This window comes from Bacillus rossius, chromosome 6 (genome assembly GCF_032445375.1).
Source record: "Bacillus rossius redtenbacheri isolate Brsri chromosome 6, Brsri_v3, whole genome shotgun sequence".
In the NCBI taxonomy this organism is placed as follows: domain Eukaryota; kingdom Metazoa; phylum Arthropoda; class Insecta; order Phasmatodea; family Bacillidae; genus Bacillus; species Bacillus rossius.
Window position 1 is genome coordinate 11,403,385 of NC_086334.1, and position 19,066 is coordinate 11,422,450.

At 36.9% G+C, this 19,066-nt stretch overlaps 2 protein-coding genes across 8 annotated transcripts in view; one reads left to right on the forward strand and one right to left on the reverse strand.

Moving 5' to 3' along the window:
- LOC134532630 (heterogeneous nuclear ribonucleoprotein K-like) overlaps positions 1-9,744 on the reverse strand; it is a 58,787-nt gene extending 49,043 nt beyond the window's left edge. For 3 of the 5 annotated variants that reach the window (XM_063369250.1, XM_063369248.1, XM_063369243.1), the window contains exon 1: positions 9,605-9,744. The gene's annotated coding sequence lies outside the window, so the exon portion shown is untranslated. The remainder of the gene's footprint in view (positions 1-9,604) is intronic. The other 2 variants (XM_063369249.1, XM_063369244.1) reach the window with 1 other exon arrangement.
- A 2,072-nt stretch (positions 9,745-11,816) lies between these two features.
- On the forward strand, positions 11,817-18,796 carry LOC134532632 (uncharacterized). Of its 3 annotated transcripts, none has more exons than XM_063369261.1 (3): positions 11,817-11,891; positions 16,841-17,047; positions 17,254-18,796. In XM_063369261.1, the coding sequence occupies exons 2-3, from the start codon at positions 16,887-16,889 to the stop codon at positions 17,552-17,554; spliced, it is 462 nt and encodes a 153-aa protein (XP_063225331.1). In that variant the 5' UTR covers positions 11,817-11,891; positions 16,841-16,886; the 3' UTR covers positions 17,555-18,796. The 3 variants fall into 3 exon arrangements, with proteins under 3 accessions (XP_063225331.1, XP_063225329.1, XP_063225330.1); XM_063369259.1 differs by having other exon boundaries at positions 11,884-12,191; XM_063369260.1 differs by lacking the exon at positions 11,817-11,891 and adding an exon at positions 11,892-12,490.
- The last annotated feature ends 270 nt before the right edge of the window (positions 18,797-19,066 follow it).

The window sequence follows — 19,066 nt, forward strand, 5'->3', positions numbered from 1 at the left end:
GCGCTGCTATTGGCCGGCTGGAGTCGCCATGACGACCACGACAAACAAGCACACGGTCTATATCAGCTCGATAACCGCGACTGTCGCCAGCCAAGAGGCCATGGGGCCATGGCCCAGCCGATGGAGTCACATGTTAAATGACTCGGACCAACTACCTCCAATGAGACAACCAGAAGGCTCAGCTAATTATTGCTACAATAGTCAATTCTAAATTTCTTCAAAGCCCAAAGAGCCATTCGCCTCGACCAACACTCGTGCAGGCCGAAACGTACCCGCATTCATTTGTTTCCTAAATATTTAATCAAGCAGTCGATCATAGGGCGGGGGAAAATGGACGGTTGCCATGGCGACAGTACAAACTTCAAGTCGGCGGCACGCCATCAGGTCGTAGACCCACCTTGCTGGCGCCATGACGCCAGTCTGGTACAGTCTCTGCCAATCTGGTCCCGAGTAGCTCGCTTCTCAGCCAGTCTGGTACAGTCCCTGCTACCCTGGATCCTAGTAGCACGATTCCATTGTCTGGTAGTCTCTGTCAATCTGGTCCCGAGTAGCTCGAACCTGTCTGATATAGTCCAGAGTAGCTTGAACCTTCTGGTACAGTCTTTGCCACCCTGGCCCCGAGTAGCTCGCTTCTCAGCGTCTGGTACAGTCTCTGCCACCCTGGCTCGAGTAGCTCGAACCTTACCCGTTCGAAAGACATCCCTTTGGTTTTAATTTATAGACAGGTTTTTTTTTTCTCACTATTGTGGTATATTGCACTAAACGTCGTTATATTTTATGCATTAAATTTTTTTAAACTGAATAAGGAACTTTTTTTATATTTAAAGATATACCTACCTAAGGAATTTTACTTCACGTTTTTTTAACCTAATCTTGGATAAACTGCCACTTTAATATATGGTGTCGAATAGGTTATTTTGCATAGTGTGTTTCTTTGTGGCACACAAAATGTCATTTTCTAGCACAAACAGTTGTTATCCTTGTTAAATATTTCAGGTAATTCTTATAAGGGAACATATAGTGCTCATTAATTTTATGAATTAAAGCTTTCCATACTCTGATTATGCAAAATATGTCTAATAAAAGTGCCAGAGTGAGTTAACCCCGTTTACCATAATTATTTTTAATGTGAATATTATTAATCTTAAAAAAGTATTTAACGTGTACCAGTGTTTAATGAAGTGAACATAGTTCTCTTATTTAAAAAAAAATTATATTTCTAAGTGCATATGAATTTTATATAATTCGTTATTTAAAAGATTTAAAACACAATACTTTACTAAAAAAAAAAAAAGTTTACATAGTTTGAATCCCGTACCAACATGGTAACTTGTTCTGATAAAAATTCGAATATCGGAATTTTTCCGTCAAATTTTTTGTGATAATACGTGTATTGTTAAGTTATTATAAGCTTGGTGATTTAGGACCAAACCTCGAGGTAAGAAATTTTACATCTGTTAAGAAGGAACAAAAGTTAATGACTGGCATAGTCAAGTAGACAAAAACACACGCATACACGCACTTCGGAAGGTAGTCTAAAAAGTATCTATGTATAAATAGGAACAAGCAGAGGAACGTAGTTCACACTGTCCAAGGCGGCTCGAGACGGCGAGATCAGCAGGTACCGGCAGGTAGAGCAACTTGCCACCATCATAGTGACGACGTGTCACTGGTGTGACGGCCGCGTGGAAATGTGAGCACGGATCCCATCGTCATAACTTATCCTGTCACCGCTACTGCGTCGTACCTAAGACGACTCGGCATTATATAATATGCACAGGTTGGCAGTGAATTTGCAGGAAGGAAGTTCCCCCCCCCCCTCCACCCACAGTCTGTGTATCTGCTGGCAATTTACAACCAATAGAAAACTACCGAAACAAAAATAAGACTGTGGACATTCATAAAACTTAGGCTTTAAATGTCTATTTCAATTATATTCAATGTTCATAGCATGCATTCATTGTATACCTACTATTTCGTGCCGTGTCATTTTTATAGACGATTGTTTGCACTGCAATAAACCCGTCACACAATTCAATGGTCATTTGTTACTTCTGTAATGTGTAACAACCAGAAAATAGAGGAACTAAACACGAAACCCCTTAATCCTATGAGAAAAACCTAAATTGTTACCATTTTATCATACTCCAAAGTATTTTATGGAATCCTTTGTGTATAAAATAAGTGGCAATATGCGATACAGCAGGAGCAAACCTAGCCACCTATGAAAGTGGGGAGTAGGCATAACCTAAAAATCACTAAATATGTTTAAAATGTAATAAAACAAGGGTGTAAAATAACCAGCAGCATTATTGGGTATTTTCAACCTTATCAGTTTCAATATTTTATTTTTTACAAACTACAATATTATATCTCGTTAGGAGAGCGAAAAGAAAAATTAACTGTTTTAGGATTGAGACAAAACATTAAATTTGACGATAGTATATTGAGCATGTTTGAAATAATTATTTCCAGTATTAAATGAAAGACACGTCGTCGGCTGTGTGACGGGGTTAAATGAACGCCATATGTAGACGGGCGTGTAATAGCGACTACGCATTAACGAAAGACGATTTTCAATCCAAGCTCGCCCTACGGGGAAGCTCAAGTGGGGCACGTAAACAAATTTTAAACATTTCTTCTCCTTTCACGTGTTCGTTAAAGAATGTTTAGGCTACGTACTTAATAACTTAACTGTGGTCTTTACCTGTACAAATACCAAACATTTTTATCAAGTAGCGTCCAACATGTGTGTTGTGGACGCAGACAGCGCGTCCAGCTAACTACTGCGGCAGGTCACGCTTGTTTCTTCTACTCGCCACGTCATAGCGACACGTCACTGGTTATGACAGCCGCATGGGAATGCGAACACGGATTCCGCCGTCATAACTTTCCCGTCGCCGCTAAAGCGGTATTCGATAATATGCAGAGGTTGGCAGTGAATTTACAGGAAGGGCATGTTCTATTTAGTTAGTATAACTGCTATCAATTTACTGCCCATTGAAAATTACCGAAACAAAAATAAGACTAGACATTTATAAAACTTAATGATGATTTTATGATTTTTCTATCAAATTACACATTTCCACAATTATACTTAATACTTATATATAATTATGTATTGAATATCTTCTGGTTTTCCATACAATGTAAGTTTTCAAGGTTTCTACAAAGCTTAAAATTCCAAAATGCTTCGACTTTTCCAGGTTTTCCAGACCTGAATTGACAAATTTCCAGGCCTGGACTTTTTCACATTTGTTAGGTAGCAGTTAGGGGTCTTTTCTTGGCACATTATTTGTGACAAGCATTGTTTGTAATCACCAAGATCAGAAGCTTCATCAATCTTCATATCCTTCAGTTTTCCTCCGACAATCATTAATTTTACTTTCTGGTGCGTTATGCATGCACAAACCAAATGTGCTCCGTTTCTCCCAGCCAAAATGCAATTTTTCAGTCTTAATTCTGCGAACTTTGAAATATACCAATTTTGGCAACTGATTCAGTTTTTTTGTTTTTTTTTGTTTTTTAGTAATTCAATAAAACCAGACTGTTTTCCATTTACTTTCATCGTGATAAAATCTTTCTTGCCTGGCATAATTTGACTTACATCAGAGTTGTGAAAATCTTTGACTTTACCAGCAACATTTTAGTCTAAAGTTTTTTTTTCTGGCAGTGGATCTGGACATGACATTACTTTTTCTTTAACTAGTGATTTTGCCTTTCTTGCCATCCTGTTACTGAGATAGAACTTATTTTCAATTTTTTTATACTCCAACTTTTAGGAATTGTGTGGATCAAGAAGTTTTCACTTTTGTTTTGGAATATTTCTTTCAAATGTACAATTATTTCCGAATCTAGATAAACTTGCTCTTCATTCTCAGAGAAGCTTGTATCACCAAACAAATCAAAAGTGAGCTTTTTATTGACATTTTCCAATTTCTTCAGTAATCATGTGAATGCAATTGTAATTGGTAATTCTACAATAATTGAAAGTGATTTATTTAAATACTCTAATGATAAATTAGGGTTGGTAAAGTTGGTGTCTGTTCGGGAAGACTAAGGTTTATACAAATCTAAAGAATCTAATTTTTTTCTTTTAATAGCTGCTTACATTTGCTGTCACAAATTTTCATCCCAGGTCTTACTTCACTATTTATTTCAAACATCCACTCTTTTACTGGTCTAAGAATTTTTACAACTTTGTGATTACTTTTTCCAAAATAATTATAGCAATAAATTGTTTTAAACCCTGTACCAGATTTTTTTTTCTCTCTTTTCCATCTAGTTTAGCATTTTAACTCATACATTAAAACAATTAAACTAAAAGAAAAAAAATACTTCACTTTCAACATTAATATTCACTCAATAACATCTGCCTGGCGTACGTTTTCAATTGTCTAAATAAACTAAACACATTCACAAATCACTACTCACAAATGCAGAAGAAGATAGCATTCTGATTGCCTTGACTGGAGGAAAAATTAACAGGGAGAGATTTCACGACTATTGGTTATGTTCATGTGGAAAGAGTGAAATGAGCATCGCATAACACTACTCCCCCCACTCCTGACTCATTCCACCTTCTACTGTAACCTATACCTTTATCTCCTTGAACAAAAAAAAATTATTTTGGTTTTTTATAAAAGCAATTTGCATGAACTTAACTGTTGTTAGTGGTTATTTTAAAATATAGTGATGCACAAGTAATATTACCTTAGTATATTTTCTATAGGCCATTATGTGTTGAAGGTCTAAACAAGATTAAGTTTTTAATCAAATTTTATAACAATATGCTGAATGATAAATCCTTTCAAAGTTAAGTTTAGACTTATGATCGTGAAAATGTCAGTGTTTTAATAAAACTAATTTTAAGGTTTGGGTATGATCCCATTGAGATCCCAACTTGAAATTTTGTACACAACTTTGTAATAACATTAAGAATTTATGTGTTTTTTTTTTTTTTAATTTTAAATCATATTATTTTTTGGAATTAACTTTCAAAATTTTGAGTTCGGGAGTTGAAAATATTAAGTACTTGAAATACTGCCACGTATATCAAATTAAAGCTGGTTGGATTCTGAAAAGAATTGTCTTTATCTTACCTTTCTATCTCAATTCTAGTCTGAGATATTAAATAAAACGTAAATCCATGTAAGCCCATGCAAGTCTCACTCAACTGTTTCCTTGATTATTCTCTAATTTTTCTACTCCTCTATATGACAACTTGTAATTAAGTGATATGGACATGTACAACTTTCACCAATACAATAGTGTGTGTAATTGGGCACCTAATGTTGTATACTTGCAATACGATGACAATATGACCACTGACATATTCATGCAATAATATACTGTAAAGGTAATATATTACTCAGAAAACATTTCAGTGGTAAATTGCATATACTATGGAATATATATCCAGTTCATGATGTAGATTACAATGATAGTCTTTTTTCAATGGCTCCTGCTCTAGCTCTTTCTCATTCTGGCATTGTCAGGGCTTCAGAGTTATAATCCAGGTTGAAATTATTCTTTAATATTTATTAACAGACCTTCGCTAATCTGGTAAATGCAACACTTCTGTATTAATTACATGACTAAACATATATTTGAGAGTTATCTTTTATACACACTTCAGCAAATACACTTGAACCAAGGTATTTTGTATGATCTAACTACTCAAATCAAACATATAGTGAAGCATTCTTATCTGTATTTCGTGCTCATCTTTTCCACAAACAGTCAAACTGATATCAGTATCCATTTTCATGTTTTTTTTTAGATAACCATAAAAGTTAAATAAACAATATACATTCTTGGAACACCAGACATTCTCAACTACTATCACAATTGACATATCCAGGTTAAAGAGTTAACAAAATAAAATGAATATGGCAGAATGAAAAGATTTTTCACTACATTCCAAGACAAAAAAAAACCTTTGTTATATGTCTTTTTAATCATCTGCCATACACAATATATTTAGTATCATAGAATACTTCATAAAGAGAATACATATTTCTGAAACACTTATACCAGACTGCATTTATGCTAAGACTAACAAAATAAATACAGTACATACAGTAAGTAATGTTACCTTACACACAAAAACACACTTTTTTGTAACTTAAAAAAAGGTAGAGATAAAAAATTAAGAGATAATTTTTTTTCATATTTATTTAATATATAAAACGATCAACCCCATAAAAAATGGTCAGGTAATTTGGATTTTATCTCTTTATATTGAATCACCCTTAAGTAAAACCTGGTGCAAAAATAGTCTGAAACAGAAGCCTGAAAATTAGTTGGAAATGAGTTAAATTTCAATGACATTGTCATAATTATGGGAGGTAGTAATGATGTCAGCAGAAATGAAGGAGCAAATATGAGTTAACCTGAAAAATAATTGGTGTAAAATAACCTCTACCAACTCACCACTCTCACCAAATCAAATTATTTGTAATGTAGTTAACATACCTAATCACTCATTAAAAGGGTAAACTAATATAAGTATCACAATGCCCTTTCGGAAAATGATTTAAAAACTTGTTAAAAGAGAGGATTTTGGATTTATTGTTTTCCAGGAAAGTGGCTCACCTTCAGAATTACCCTTTTTATTATGGCTACATTTGAATACTAGCCCAATGGATCCCTTAGCTAAGAGATCAGCCAAAAGAACATTACAGAGTACATGGCCATATTTGCGAAGCTATGGAATTCTCACAAGGGTTGCAGATGCATCCCTACATGCATTCACGTAAGTCGAGATTTCTAGGGCTGTGACACACATCCACTGATGCATCCCTACATCCATTAGCTTCAGAATAGTGTTGTTGATTTAGAGTTTTGGCACAAGATTTGTTGAAAACATAACTAGATTAATAAAAGCTAACCAAAATTGTTATTTATTAGTGAACTTAAACTTCTAGGAGTATTTAATGCTCACTAAGTATATTTTATATTTTGGAATTCATTGCAAATTCTTATTTTGATCACTAACATTTATAACATCCAAATTACATTAAAATTTTGTAATTGTATTTACCAATGGTCATCATTTACATTTTGCTAAATCTACATAGATATCGTGACTTAAAATAGATGCATGCACATTTGTACTAACAAATGACAACAGATGGTGTAAGCAATAAAAATATTCAGATACCATCCATCCCTTAGCAATACATCTTTTAATTTTGGGCTGTATTTGCCACAATTTAAAGGACACATTTCTAATGGTTGAATGGTATCCGACTGACACCACCTGTTTATAGTAGGTCAGACTAATGTGCACGTGGCCATTTTGAGTTATCTTATGGCATCTAAAAATATTTAGCAAATCATAAATAACGACCATTACAAAATATTTAATATAGCATGGATGTTATGTGTTAGTGATCAAAATAACAAATTTGTTATAAATCTCAAAATATTAAAAATATAATGAGCATTAAGTACCCCTGTAAGTAAAAATTCCGTTCTCTGTAATTTTTATTATTATTTTTATTTGTCTCCAATTGAGTTACCACTTATGCTTGTAACATTTTAATAAAATTTTAAGCTAAACAGTAATAATAATAAAATATTATGCCGTAGCTAATGGATGTTGGGATGCATCCCTAGAAATCTCTATTTTAGTGGACATCAGCATTCCTTGTGAGGATTCAGAAGCAACGTAAAGATGGCCGCGTACAGTGCAATACACTTCGAATGGATCACTTGTGAGAATTCAGAAGCAATATAAAGATGGTTGCGTCCACTACGATGCACTTCTAGTGGATCGCTTAACTAAGGGATCCATTATGATAGAATTCGGATGCAGCTCATCATGTCATTGTGTAATGAGACTCATTGCATCTTCCAGTGCAATGAGGTAAAATTCTTACGCGGCTTTTCCGTAAATTAATAAAAATGTTACAAAAAAAGTTTTTAACTTCTAAACTCACACCTCTATTTACCCTGTAAACTTAAGTATAAAAGCAATAATTACTTTTATCAAACACAATTATTCCTTTTTGACAGTCGGGTTACATGCTATTGCACATAACAAGTCGACGTGGTCAACGTGCCACCATACTGGTAAAAAAAAAAAAACCTGTCAAAGGTTGACACGGGTTTGGATGCACAGTAGAACTCACATACAAATTCACAGGATCAACAACGCAATTAAAGCACATGGCAATGGCCGTTTCACTGCATAGGCTCTCTAATATGACCTATCAACCGTAATTTCTCAAGAGACCAGTAGGAATTTAAAAAATCAAGTTTACAGGGTAAACAGGCACATCTTCACTATTCAAAAAGGCAATACTCTCACATACCCGCTATTCCATTAATAAAATAATAAAAGTTGCAAAAAAATATTTTTCAAACACTTTGGGCGTTCCTGTATTTACCCTGTGAACTGTTTCTTAATTCATAATGGTTTCTGAAAAATTACAGTTTTTAGGTCACATAAGATAGCCTATACAACGAAACAGCAGTCACTATGTGGTCCTTTAATTGTGTTGCCGATCCTGTAGTTTTCTTTAGATAAGAATGATTAATTTTTTTATTTATATAATGAATGTACCATTAATAATAACTAACAAAAAAATATGTGATACCCTACTGTTCATCCAAACCCAACCATCAACCCTTAACACGAAATAATTTTTAGCAGCATGGATACGCCAAGCGCCGACTTGTTACGTGCAACTGCGTTAACCTGAAAAAAGGAAATGTCAGTGCGTATATCAAACGTAATAATTCCTTTGATGTGTGTGCTTAGGCGATCAAATGTGACCTACAAATGGTAATTTCTCAGAAACCAGAAGGAATTAAACGGTTTTTACTGGGTAAAAACACGAAAGTCTTTAGTGATTGAATAAGTTATTTTCCGAATTAACTATTTTTTTTTACGGAAAATACGCAAAACAAAAAATTCACTTTAAAAGGGTATTTTCAAAATTTAATTATGGAAAAGCCGCGACAAAAGAAATTTTACCATGAAGATACTAAAAATTTCAACAGTTCAAATTTTTAATTATTTCCATGTTGACCGGCTGTATTTCACTGAATAATCGCGCCTGTATGATGTAAAAATGCACTTAGTGCGCAACAAGCCTAATGCAAGTAGCCATTAAAACACCAAAAACATGTGCTCTAGAGGCCATTGCAATTCCATTGGAACCTGAACACCGAGTCAGAGTGTACTTTAAGTGCAGGCCACGCAGTAAATGGAACATTACCTATAGCAAAACTTATGAACACAACCCTTTTATGAGTAAAACAGAAATGATACAAACAATGAAAGGAACCTGAACACAGTCAGAGTGTACTTTAAGTGCAGGCCACGCAGTAAATGGAACATTACCTATAGCAAAACTTATGAACACAACCCTTTTATGAGTAAAACAGAAATGATACAAACAATGAATGGTTCTCTTAATGTTAAATTTAAAAAGTAACATTTATAAGCTCAGGAAACCAATATTCTAAAAATTACCCCATGGATTTCTACACAAAAAAAAACACAACACATTTGCATTATGATAAACTGGGAACGAATTACCAAAGCAAATGTAACATAAATAATCGTATTTCAACAATACATATGACTTACCTACTTAAAAATTGAATAAGGATTCCACAACAGCGAATAGACCACCAAAAGACAAGATCCCTCCAAATTTTAGCAAGATGGCTGAAAGGTGGTATGTAACTTCGTCAATGATTTTTGTACTTAGCAAGGAAACAAAGAAGAGAATAACAGGAAAAGAATAACTTTTCTTCCAAAGAAAATACTCATACACTACAAAAAATTAAGTAAAATTGATAAGATTTATTTATATTCGAGCATAAAATGTTAATCAACTTTTGTTAAACGAATAAAATATATTTAATAAACATATGTGTGAATGTTATATATAAATAATTATAAACATATAATATAACACTATTTTAAAACTTCATAAAAATAAAGTAAAAACTACTACACAATAAATTTCTTGAAGTTAATTTATCTTGAATTAGACATAAAAATCTCCATAAAACAATTAACAGAAAAAAAATATATCTTAAAAATATTAAAAGGATATAAATAATATAAATAATATAAATAACAATAACAAGTTAATCAAACTTAAGAGAGAGATACAAGTTAAAAACATGTTGCCTCGCTACTAGAAAAGAACGTATTAAACAAATGCAACATTTTTAAAAATTAATATCATCACATAATAAAAAGCTCAAACTATTACACAAAAACCACATAAAAAAGTAAATAGATAAAGACAATAACAATTTTATTCAATTACGCCAACGCGCCAACCGCCAAACGCCTATTTTGTATCGTGTGTGTGCCACGAACGTAGTGACTGTGTAAGAAAGTGCAGCGAGGGGAACGAAACCCAGGTAGATGGGTCGATAGCCACCCGGTGACTATCGAGTGTTCATGTGTGCATCCGACATTCCCATACATGTATCCGTCCACCATACATAGTGCCAAAACTTTCTTATATAATTCTATCTTTATGTCTTATTGTTAATAAAAATATTATCATTCATTGTCTTGCATCATTAAAATAAGATTATTCATCATGCAACTATGCCACAGTCACCACAGCGAGTCGTTCCCTGGCTCCGTGTATTGGAAAACTGGCCCTCGATGGCATGAAGTTGCCAAGGCCACGCCAGTCGTCGCTTCCACCTATAAGGGTCGGATGCATCCATGCACAACCGGGCCCTCAACACTTTGTCTACACCGCTGGTAACTGCCATAAAGTAAGTTTTTCTCAGTCTATTTTCATCGGACTATATTATAATTCCATAAAATGACTTACTGGGCCAAATGGTGATATAAAATAAATCCATCGTATGTGCAGGCCTAGCTTCAAAATAATCCACCCCACAAGAGGTAATTGCTCATATTGGACCTCATATGTACTTAGTTCGGTTTACAACAAAAAAAACTCGCCAAATCACAGGACAATATGCGCCTGACATACTGGTGGCTCCAGTGCAGACATCACTGCCACCCTTACCATTCCCCGAGTATCAACAGGTTTCCCCTCAATCAGACCAAACCCAACAGGAGATGAACACAGCAGGGGGAGGAAGGCCCGATGAGATACAGTCGCAGGACGGGCTGGTTCCCTCCTCTCCCCGGAAACCAAAGCCACACACCTCCAGACTGGGTCCGACACACATGAAGCGAACATGCAGGAACTTGAACATCTTGTGGAACAACTATGCCCTAGAGACTCGGTGAAGCCCATCCAAAGCGAGGTCAGAAAATGAGCAGTCTGCAAAATATAGCAGGCGCTCACAAATATACTATGGAAAAATACAAGAAAGAGAGCACCCAGCGAGGAACAAATATGCGAATGAATAAACATGAGAAAAACAAAGCAAAAACAACAAAAGACCAATCAAATTTTGCTTTGCTGCTACAAATCCTTGTAAAGCTACATTAGGCAACCAAAAAAATTAAAAAGTTATAAATGACAAATAAAAACTTAGATACTAACATGTTTAACCGAGAGTGGGTAAACTTAAGACTCCTGATTTGCAGTGAAATCCTTCAGCCTCTTTCCCCACCATTTAAAAAAGGTCAGTAACTCGTCCCAAGTATTTAAAAATCTTAAAATGACCTGGATAAGAGGGTTCCAATTAGGTTTTTTTTTTTTGCGCGAAGATTATTGCTTTTCAAAAACCTCTTTGAAACATCAATATTCCCTTCTACAATAGGATTCTCTACAAATCCCTTATTGTAACCGAGGGCAGAACTGATTGTCTTGAGGACTTGCTCCTACAAGTATGATAGCCATCCAATCTTTGCATCCACCTAACACTTTGCGGCAAGTAAAACGCAAACGAGCGTCCCGAGAGTCATAAGGATAAATCACACTGTGAGTAAAACGAATTGGCATTGTTGAATTTTTTTTTCCTGCTGTGTATTATGCGCCAAAATTGTATACTTAATTTCAATTTGATTTAACTTTACGTTTGTCATATTGTTTTTAATTACTTTCATGTACCGCTAGTTTTTTTTTTTTAAATTAATTTGTATGTTACGTTGTGTTAGTAGATAGGAGCATTGAGAAAAGCGTGTTAAAAATGGATGAGGAAATAAATGTTAAAAGCAAGGAATCTCTTCTGCTAGATGTAACATTTCGTTGTGTTTTAGAAAATATTGTAAATAAAGTTAGGTAAGTTGTAGAATATACCATCCATTTATTTTGAAACACTGTGGAACCACGGTTTTATTTAAATTTATGTCTGATTTTGAACATTACAGAATTTGCTAAATATTTTGAGTCGCGGATTTTCTGTAAATAATATATTAATATTGTAAATTGGTATTTTTCAACATACACATGTTCCTCTATTTACCCTAAAGACATCGATAGGAAATTCTGACTGGATTATGAGAAAATCACGTTTGTGGGTGAAGAGCTGTATTGACTTCAAAATAATAATTGTGTCAAGGCTGAATTGTATCAATAAGGTAGATAGCCCTCCCCAGCACGTATTCTTTTTTTGGTACTATTTGTATTATTAGTGTACTAATTTTTATTAATAAGGAAAATATTCCCATATGGCTTAACATTTGTTTTAATTGTAGCTGTAAATAAAAATTAATTAACGTAGATATAGCAGTAACGAGGCAGTTATCTGTCTGTATTTACTATATTGACCTAAATTTGTGTTTTCTTTAATAGCATAGCTAAGTTTTTTTTTAATTGACGATTTCGCTCACAATTGGGTAAAGAATCCTCCATTTTCAATCACTTTCCCTTCCTTAGCATTCTCCACAGATCCTTTAGATCTTGGCATCTCTTCATCTAACTCCTTCCTGTCCTGCCAAGAAAAGCATTCCTAACCCCTTTCCGTTTGCCTCCATTTCCTCTGAAACCTCCACCCGGGATATCTCTGCCCTTTATACCCACTTATGTATATCACATCTCTTCATCCAACCCATTTCACTTCCTTCCTGTCCTGCCAATAAAAGCGTTCCTACCCCTCTCCATTCGTCTCCAGTCCCTCTGGAGCTTCCACCTGTCATCTCTCCGCCTTTTATACCCACCCCCCTCCCTTTATCAACTTATACAGTCCGACTAACCTTTCCACCCTTCTCCTTCCTTGTAATGCTTCCCACCCTAGCTCCTTAAGTATCAGTCGGACTATGCATTTCCCCCTCTTGCCCTTCCCTTCCCTTCTCTTCTACATACCCATCACCCTCCTCACAGCTGTACGCTGCACCTTCTCCAGCTCCCTTACCTCAGTCACTAAGTAGGGGTCCCGGATCACAGCCCCATACTTTATCACTGGCCTGACCAATGTGGAGTATGCCTTCTCCATTAACCTCCTCCCTGCCCCTGTAGGGTCCCGCTAAGCAGCCCCAGTGCCCTCCTATCCTTACCACCTGCTAAACCTATTTTGCCCATCCTAGGTCACCCTCAGATACGTTTTACTCTTCAGCCTCCTTTATTTCCTGCACCTTCCACATGTACACTTCCTTTGTTACCTTCCTCTTCTTTGTGAACTTAACCACCTTCGTCTTTTCAACATTCAGTGACATCCCATTCTGCTCTGTTCATTGTTCCAGTCTACCTTGCAGATGAACCCCTTCCCCCACCACCTCATATGCTACGCAGTCATCCGCAAATTCTCTCAACCTGGCCTCCATCCCCTCCTCAATGTCATTCATCATTATCATGAACAACAGGGGCTCTACGCACACCCTTGCGGAACTCCTGATGTCACTTCCCCTCTTTCAGACCTTTCCTCACTCACCCTCACCCTCTGCCTTCTTTTCCTCAGGAAGTCTCTTACCCAACTAACCATCCTCTCATCCTCCACCAACATCTCTACCTTCTTCATTAGCCTCTTTTGAGGTACTCTATCGGATGCCTTTTTAAAGTCTATGGAAATTGCATCCATCTGCTCCCCCCCCCCCCCCCCATCCTCCACTTCCACCATATCCTCCAGCAACCCCTTTATCTGTGTTTCACACGAGAACCCTCTCCTGAATCCATGCTGTCTATCGTCCAGCCAACCTAGGTCATTCATTACTCCCACCATATAACTGGCCACCATCCTCTCTATTACTTTCCCTACACAGGACATCATGCTGACTGGTCTGTAGTTCGCTGGGTTAGTCTTATCCCTACCTCCCTTGTAAATTGGTACCGTTTATTTCCATTGATTCGGCAACTTTCTGTCTTCTATAGATTGTATGAACATCACCATTAAGTATCTCCATTCCATCCTTAACCCATCAAATTAATATGACTGTTCCCTATCCCGTTCGGCCCAGGTGTCATCCTCCCCTTACCCATCTACAATACTCCCTCCTCAGATATGTTTCCGTCCCCATTTTATCCACCCCGCCTAATAGTTTACGCACTTTCTCCCTCTTTCCAACAGGACCCTGTGGTCACTGATCCCCTCCATTACCATACTGCTTACAACCACGTCCACTGGTCTTAATAGTACCATATATAGGGGGGAGTTCTATTTTCCTCCTCTACAATTTCCCATTCTGGTGTTCTCCACCACCTGCACCAGTCCTCTATTTACCCATTGAGTTGCCCATCTCTGCCCCCTTGCCTCCCACACCACCCCTGGCAAGTTAAGGTCTCCAGCTACCGTCACCCAACTCTCCTCTCCTAGCCTGTTCATGATTTCTTGTCCTTGCCCTGGTGACCTATACATTGCCAGTACAGTAGCTTTATCTGCCATCCCAATCCTCTCTCATCTCTAACACTTCTGTCTATCATTCTCTCATTCAACCCTACTCATAAGTACGAGTTTTTGAAAAACTAATAATGTTTGTCTAATCAATATTTGAATACTTGAAGTATGACTTATTAACTCAGTTTTGATTTAATATTGGTTTGGTACTATACGTAATCACTGTCTGTAACTATCACATTCATATCTCTTTTTTTTTTTGTTATACTAGATTCTTGATAGTTTTTACACCATAGTATATTATAAGCTTGTTAGATGATATTGATAATAAAATGATGTTCACATGTCACATTGCCATTTTAAAAATATGGTTTAGTTTAAGTGAGTTAATATGTATTGTTACGACCTATGTGGGGAAAACTGGGTTCGTAAAGGATAGACTAAGTAACATAAAAATGTTTATTTGCAAGTCACTCCATGATTGTCAAGTTCCACACTAGAGATAGGCTCAACAGTGATTCGCCCCTTACCTTGTGCCGGTCCACACACACAGTCTCGCGCCACTCGTTCGCACTCTTTCGATCCCTTCGCTCCACATTGTGCCTTTTCTCGAGGGGTCTCTCACCCTCTTCGCCAATTTTTCATTTCCCTTCCTTCACTCGCAGAACTGTCACGGAGGTCGGCAATGCTTCTTAAGTACCTGTTGCGCCCTTCTCGAACAGACAAGAGCGACTGATTTGTCGCGTCATCCTGGGCCGTCCTGACGGCCGAAATATCAAGAATGCCACCCCACACGTTGGCCACTGGAAGCCCGGAATTCCCAGGTTGAAAAAGGTGGTAATAGCCTGTGGCTAGACGATGCGGGGGGGAGGGGGGTAGTGACGACCCTTGTAATCTGGGGCCAAGCACGCGTGTCATGCCTTACGTCAGTGGACGGCACGTGACATTGCGCATGACGCCAGTGGCTGTGCAGGGCTGCCAGCTAGCTCCGAACCTGGCGTGTGTAATGATCCTGTCTGTGTTCGTAACAGTATGTTATTTAAATATTTTATTTTAAACAGCGCCCAATGATTTATTCAATCTATAGTAACAAAGAGTTATTTAAAATTTTACGCTATAGTTTATCCATATATTATTATTTTTAAAATACTTCCTTGAATTTCTACACATTATTTAGCAATTCCAAGGTGACAGGCTAACAGGACTAGAGAACATATAAGTGAGTTGGACAGGAAATATAACTTACAGCACTCACCAACCCAGCCATTGAAGAGGACACCAGTACTCATCCAGGCTAGAGGGAGGAAAATCTATGCATGCATGTTTTGGACGTAAATAAAGGATAAACTCTTGCACACACATGATAATGATTTGTACATTACAATATATCGCATAATGATTGTATACAAGAATAAAAAAACTAGAAGAGTACATAGAGGGCAAGAGTACATAGGAATAATGAAATTTACGTCAGATGACGTACGTAATAAAGTGCTTCTCTCAAGTCCTCCATACATGTGAAAAATGGCTTCTTGCCATCAATGATAACGATCCTGCCATCCATGGTCCACACATTTCTGTGTTCATAATTTGAGACAGCAGTTTGAAGAAGCTAAGTCTTTCAGCTGTTGATTCTCATGAAACGTAATACCAGTCTTTGCCAACTCATTCTTGGCCATGAAGACCACGCTGCTTTGTCAAGACGACACTCATTTGACAATAATGGGTCGAAAATTGCAAAATAAATATATCATGACGTAAAAACAATTCCCTTGATGCTTAATCGAGAGAAACATTTGTGGTAATTGTACTTATGAAACTGACTTAAAAATGAAATTACATAATGTCGGGGGTTAAGTTAATCCTTTACTGTAATTGATTCTTAGTGAGGATTTTAAAATTTGCCTGTACGTAACAAATAAACATCTTATGTTACTAGGTAGGGTACTTCACTTTTTTTGTTACATACCATTCAAATTTTTATTTTAAGTGACTGTCCTAAATATTTAAAGTGGTGTTGTAGTAATTTTATTTCTAGTAATTGTGAGTTATATGCATATATATCAAGCATTTATTTCTCCATATATATTTGATCAGTGCATACTTTACAAAATTATTTTACATTTTTTATTTTATTTTTTATATGTTCTCTTTCCCACAGTGCTGAAAAGTTTACTGACATTTTTGGGTACGTGTGCAATAATAACATGTCTGTCGTGACGAAACTGCACAAAGCGTTCCAGAAGACAGTCGTGACGAGCAGCCTGGATGAACTGAACTGGACAGTGCAAGAAGAGGATGTGGGTGATTCGATGAAGAGGTTGGCGGCCCTCGTGAAGGGGGCGGGGCCAACCGGCTCCAGCGCGTGGTGAGTTGTTTACATAGAACAATGATCATATCATTACATTTCAATAGGTCTTAAATTTTTGAAATTATTTTAAAGGTATTAATTAATTATACCCTTTGCCCTTGTGTTTGGTGACCATGCCCAAATGGCAGAGCTCTGGGTCGTACACAATTGCAGAAGTGAACAGAAGGAAAACATGTTGGCAACAAAGTCAGAGTCTGTTGCAGGCGGCCGCCAGGGAACGTGAAGGCACACATGTGCTCCCTGGATGCCCAGCAGAAGATGAGGAGGTCCCTCGTTCTGGAGGAGGCTGTGTTGAAGAGAGAGGAGGACGTGGCTGACAAGCGGCAGCAGTTGGAGCAGGAAATGGCCGCGCTGGCTTCGCAGCAGGCGTGCACCTTGCCGCGCCTAGAGTGCGTGCACGGGCAGGTAGCAGAACTGCGTGACTGCCTGCACGACTTGGAGGCATGCCTGCTGAACTGTGTGCCGGTGCCCAGCGCACTCTCGTTGCTGCCAGACGTTCCGTAGCTACGTGCATCTGTCCACCACCACTCTTAACTGTGATCGTTCTGTTCGGGGTACAAACAAACTTTCTTCTTCTTCAATCTTGATTGTAGGCCTCTGTGGCCAGAGATGCTGAACACTTGCCTTCTGGGTCGAGACCACGCGTGTATATTTGATGGTTTGCCTTTTCAGCATGCCTTGTTCAAGGGCGATTGAGCTTTGACTTGTCCTTTGAGCTGAGCTATGATCAGCCCCTATGTATCACTGCGCCAGAACACCAGGCCTCAAATGTTGATCGCCTTTGATGAAGGCTGCAAGGCATGCCGCACCATCAGGCACATCGTCATTCAGCCCAGAAGTCAAGAAGTAGTTTCTACTTCAGTGTCAGTGTGATAGCTTTAATTTTTGTAATTTTTTATCTGCCTAAGATAAGCTTCAAGTAGAAATCAGATTGCTTTATTTTATAGTTGAAATAAACTCTGAATTAAGACAGAGGTTTTCGCAAAAGGAGTTGGTGGTGACTAGTGCTCAGGAAGCTGTTACGGGCAGACTTCATGAGCTGCTTGGACAGCAACAGTGGAGCAGAGAAGCTGCCAGTGTCTAGACCTGGGACTGGCCGTCTTGCTCACAGCTGCCATTTACCCACGGTATCCATGTGATGACTATTGTGCAGGTTTGTCATCCATTCAAATTTCATTTTATTATTTTGGGAATGAACTGTTCTAAAATATTTAATATATATGTTAAATATGTATTAAATAATTTGTACAGTGTAATTTTAAAACATCCTATGCTTGTGTTATATACACATTTAAGTCATGTAATATAACAGTCGGGGTAAAATGAGTTACATACAATTTTTATATACCTAGTCCCAGAATATTGTATCAAATATTTTTTCTGAAATTTTCAGTAATGTTAGTACAAAGATTTGAAATGTTTGTAAAAAAAATTAAATATATCTTAAACAACACATTTCATTTATCAACAAATAAATTCCTTCAAAATACTTGACTTGTGCAACTTTTTACAACACGTAACTGAACAGACTTGAGACGTTGACTCAAACTGGGCAGCTCACTGGTATGTGCTCTTGCACGATACAGCTGTCATTGGAAACTTTTCATTTACCGTGTTTTATCACATAATTGTCGCACATTATGCACTAAAATAGAGTTTGAAAAGTGAGTGTAATTTTTATGCAAAAAAAAGTTATTTTTGCTATGTAAAATTATTCATACAAATAAAACTTATTCATGGAAAGTACATTTATTTAAAAATTGCTATTGGGAAATACTTTACTCTTCAAAGGCATGTCAAAATTGATGACCAAAGTTTGCGCCCATCCCTTGTTAGACACTGAAACTTAGCACATCCCTATCAAGGCAGCCATTTCTAGGAGTATAGACGATGCTGTGTGATATGATGTACTGTGGGGAACATGCTTATTTTCTTTATTATCTCATTCCATTCTATTATCGTTGTTTGATTACAACTTATCTTCAAATTTTTACACTTGCAAATAAGTATTTTTCT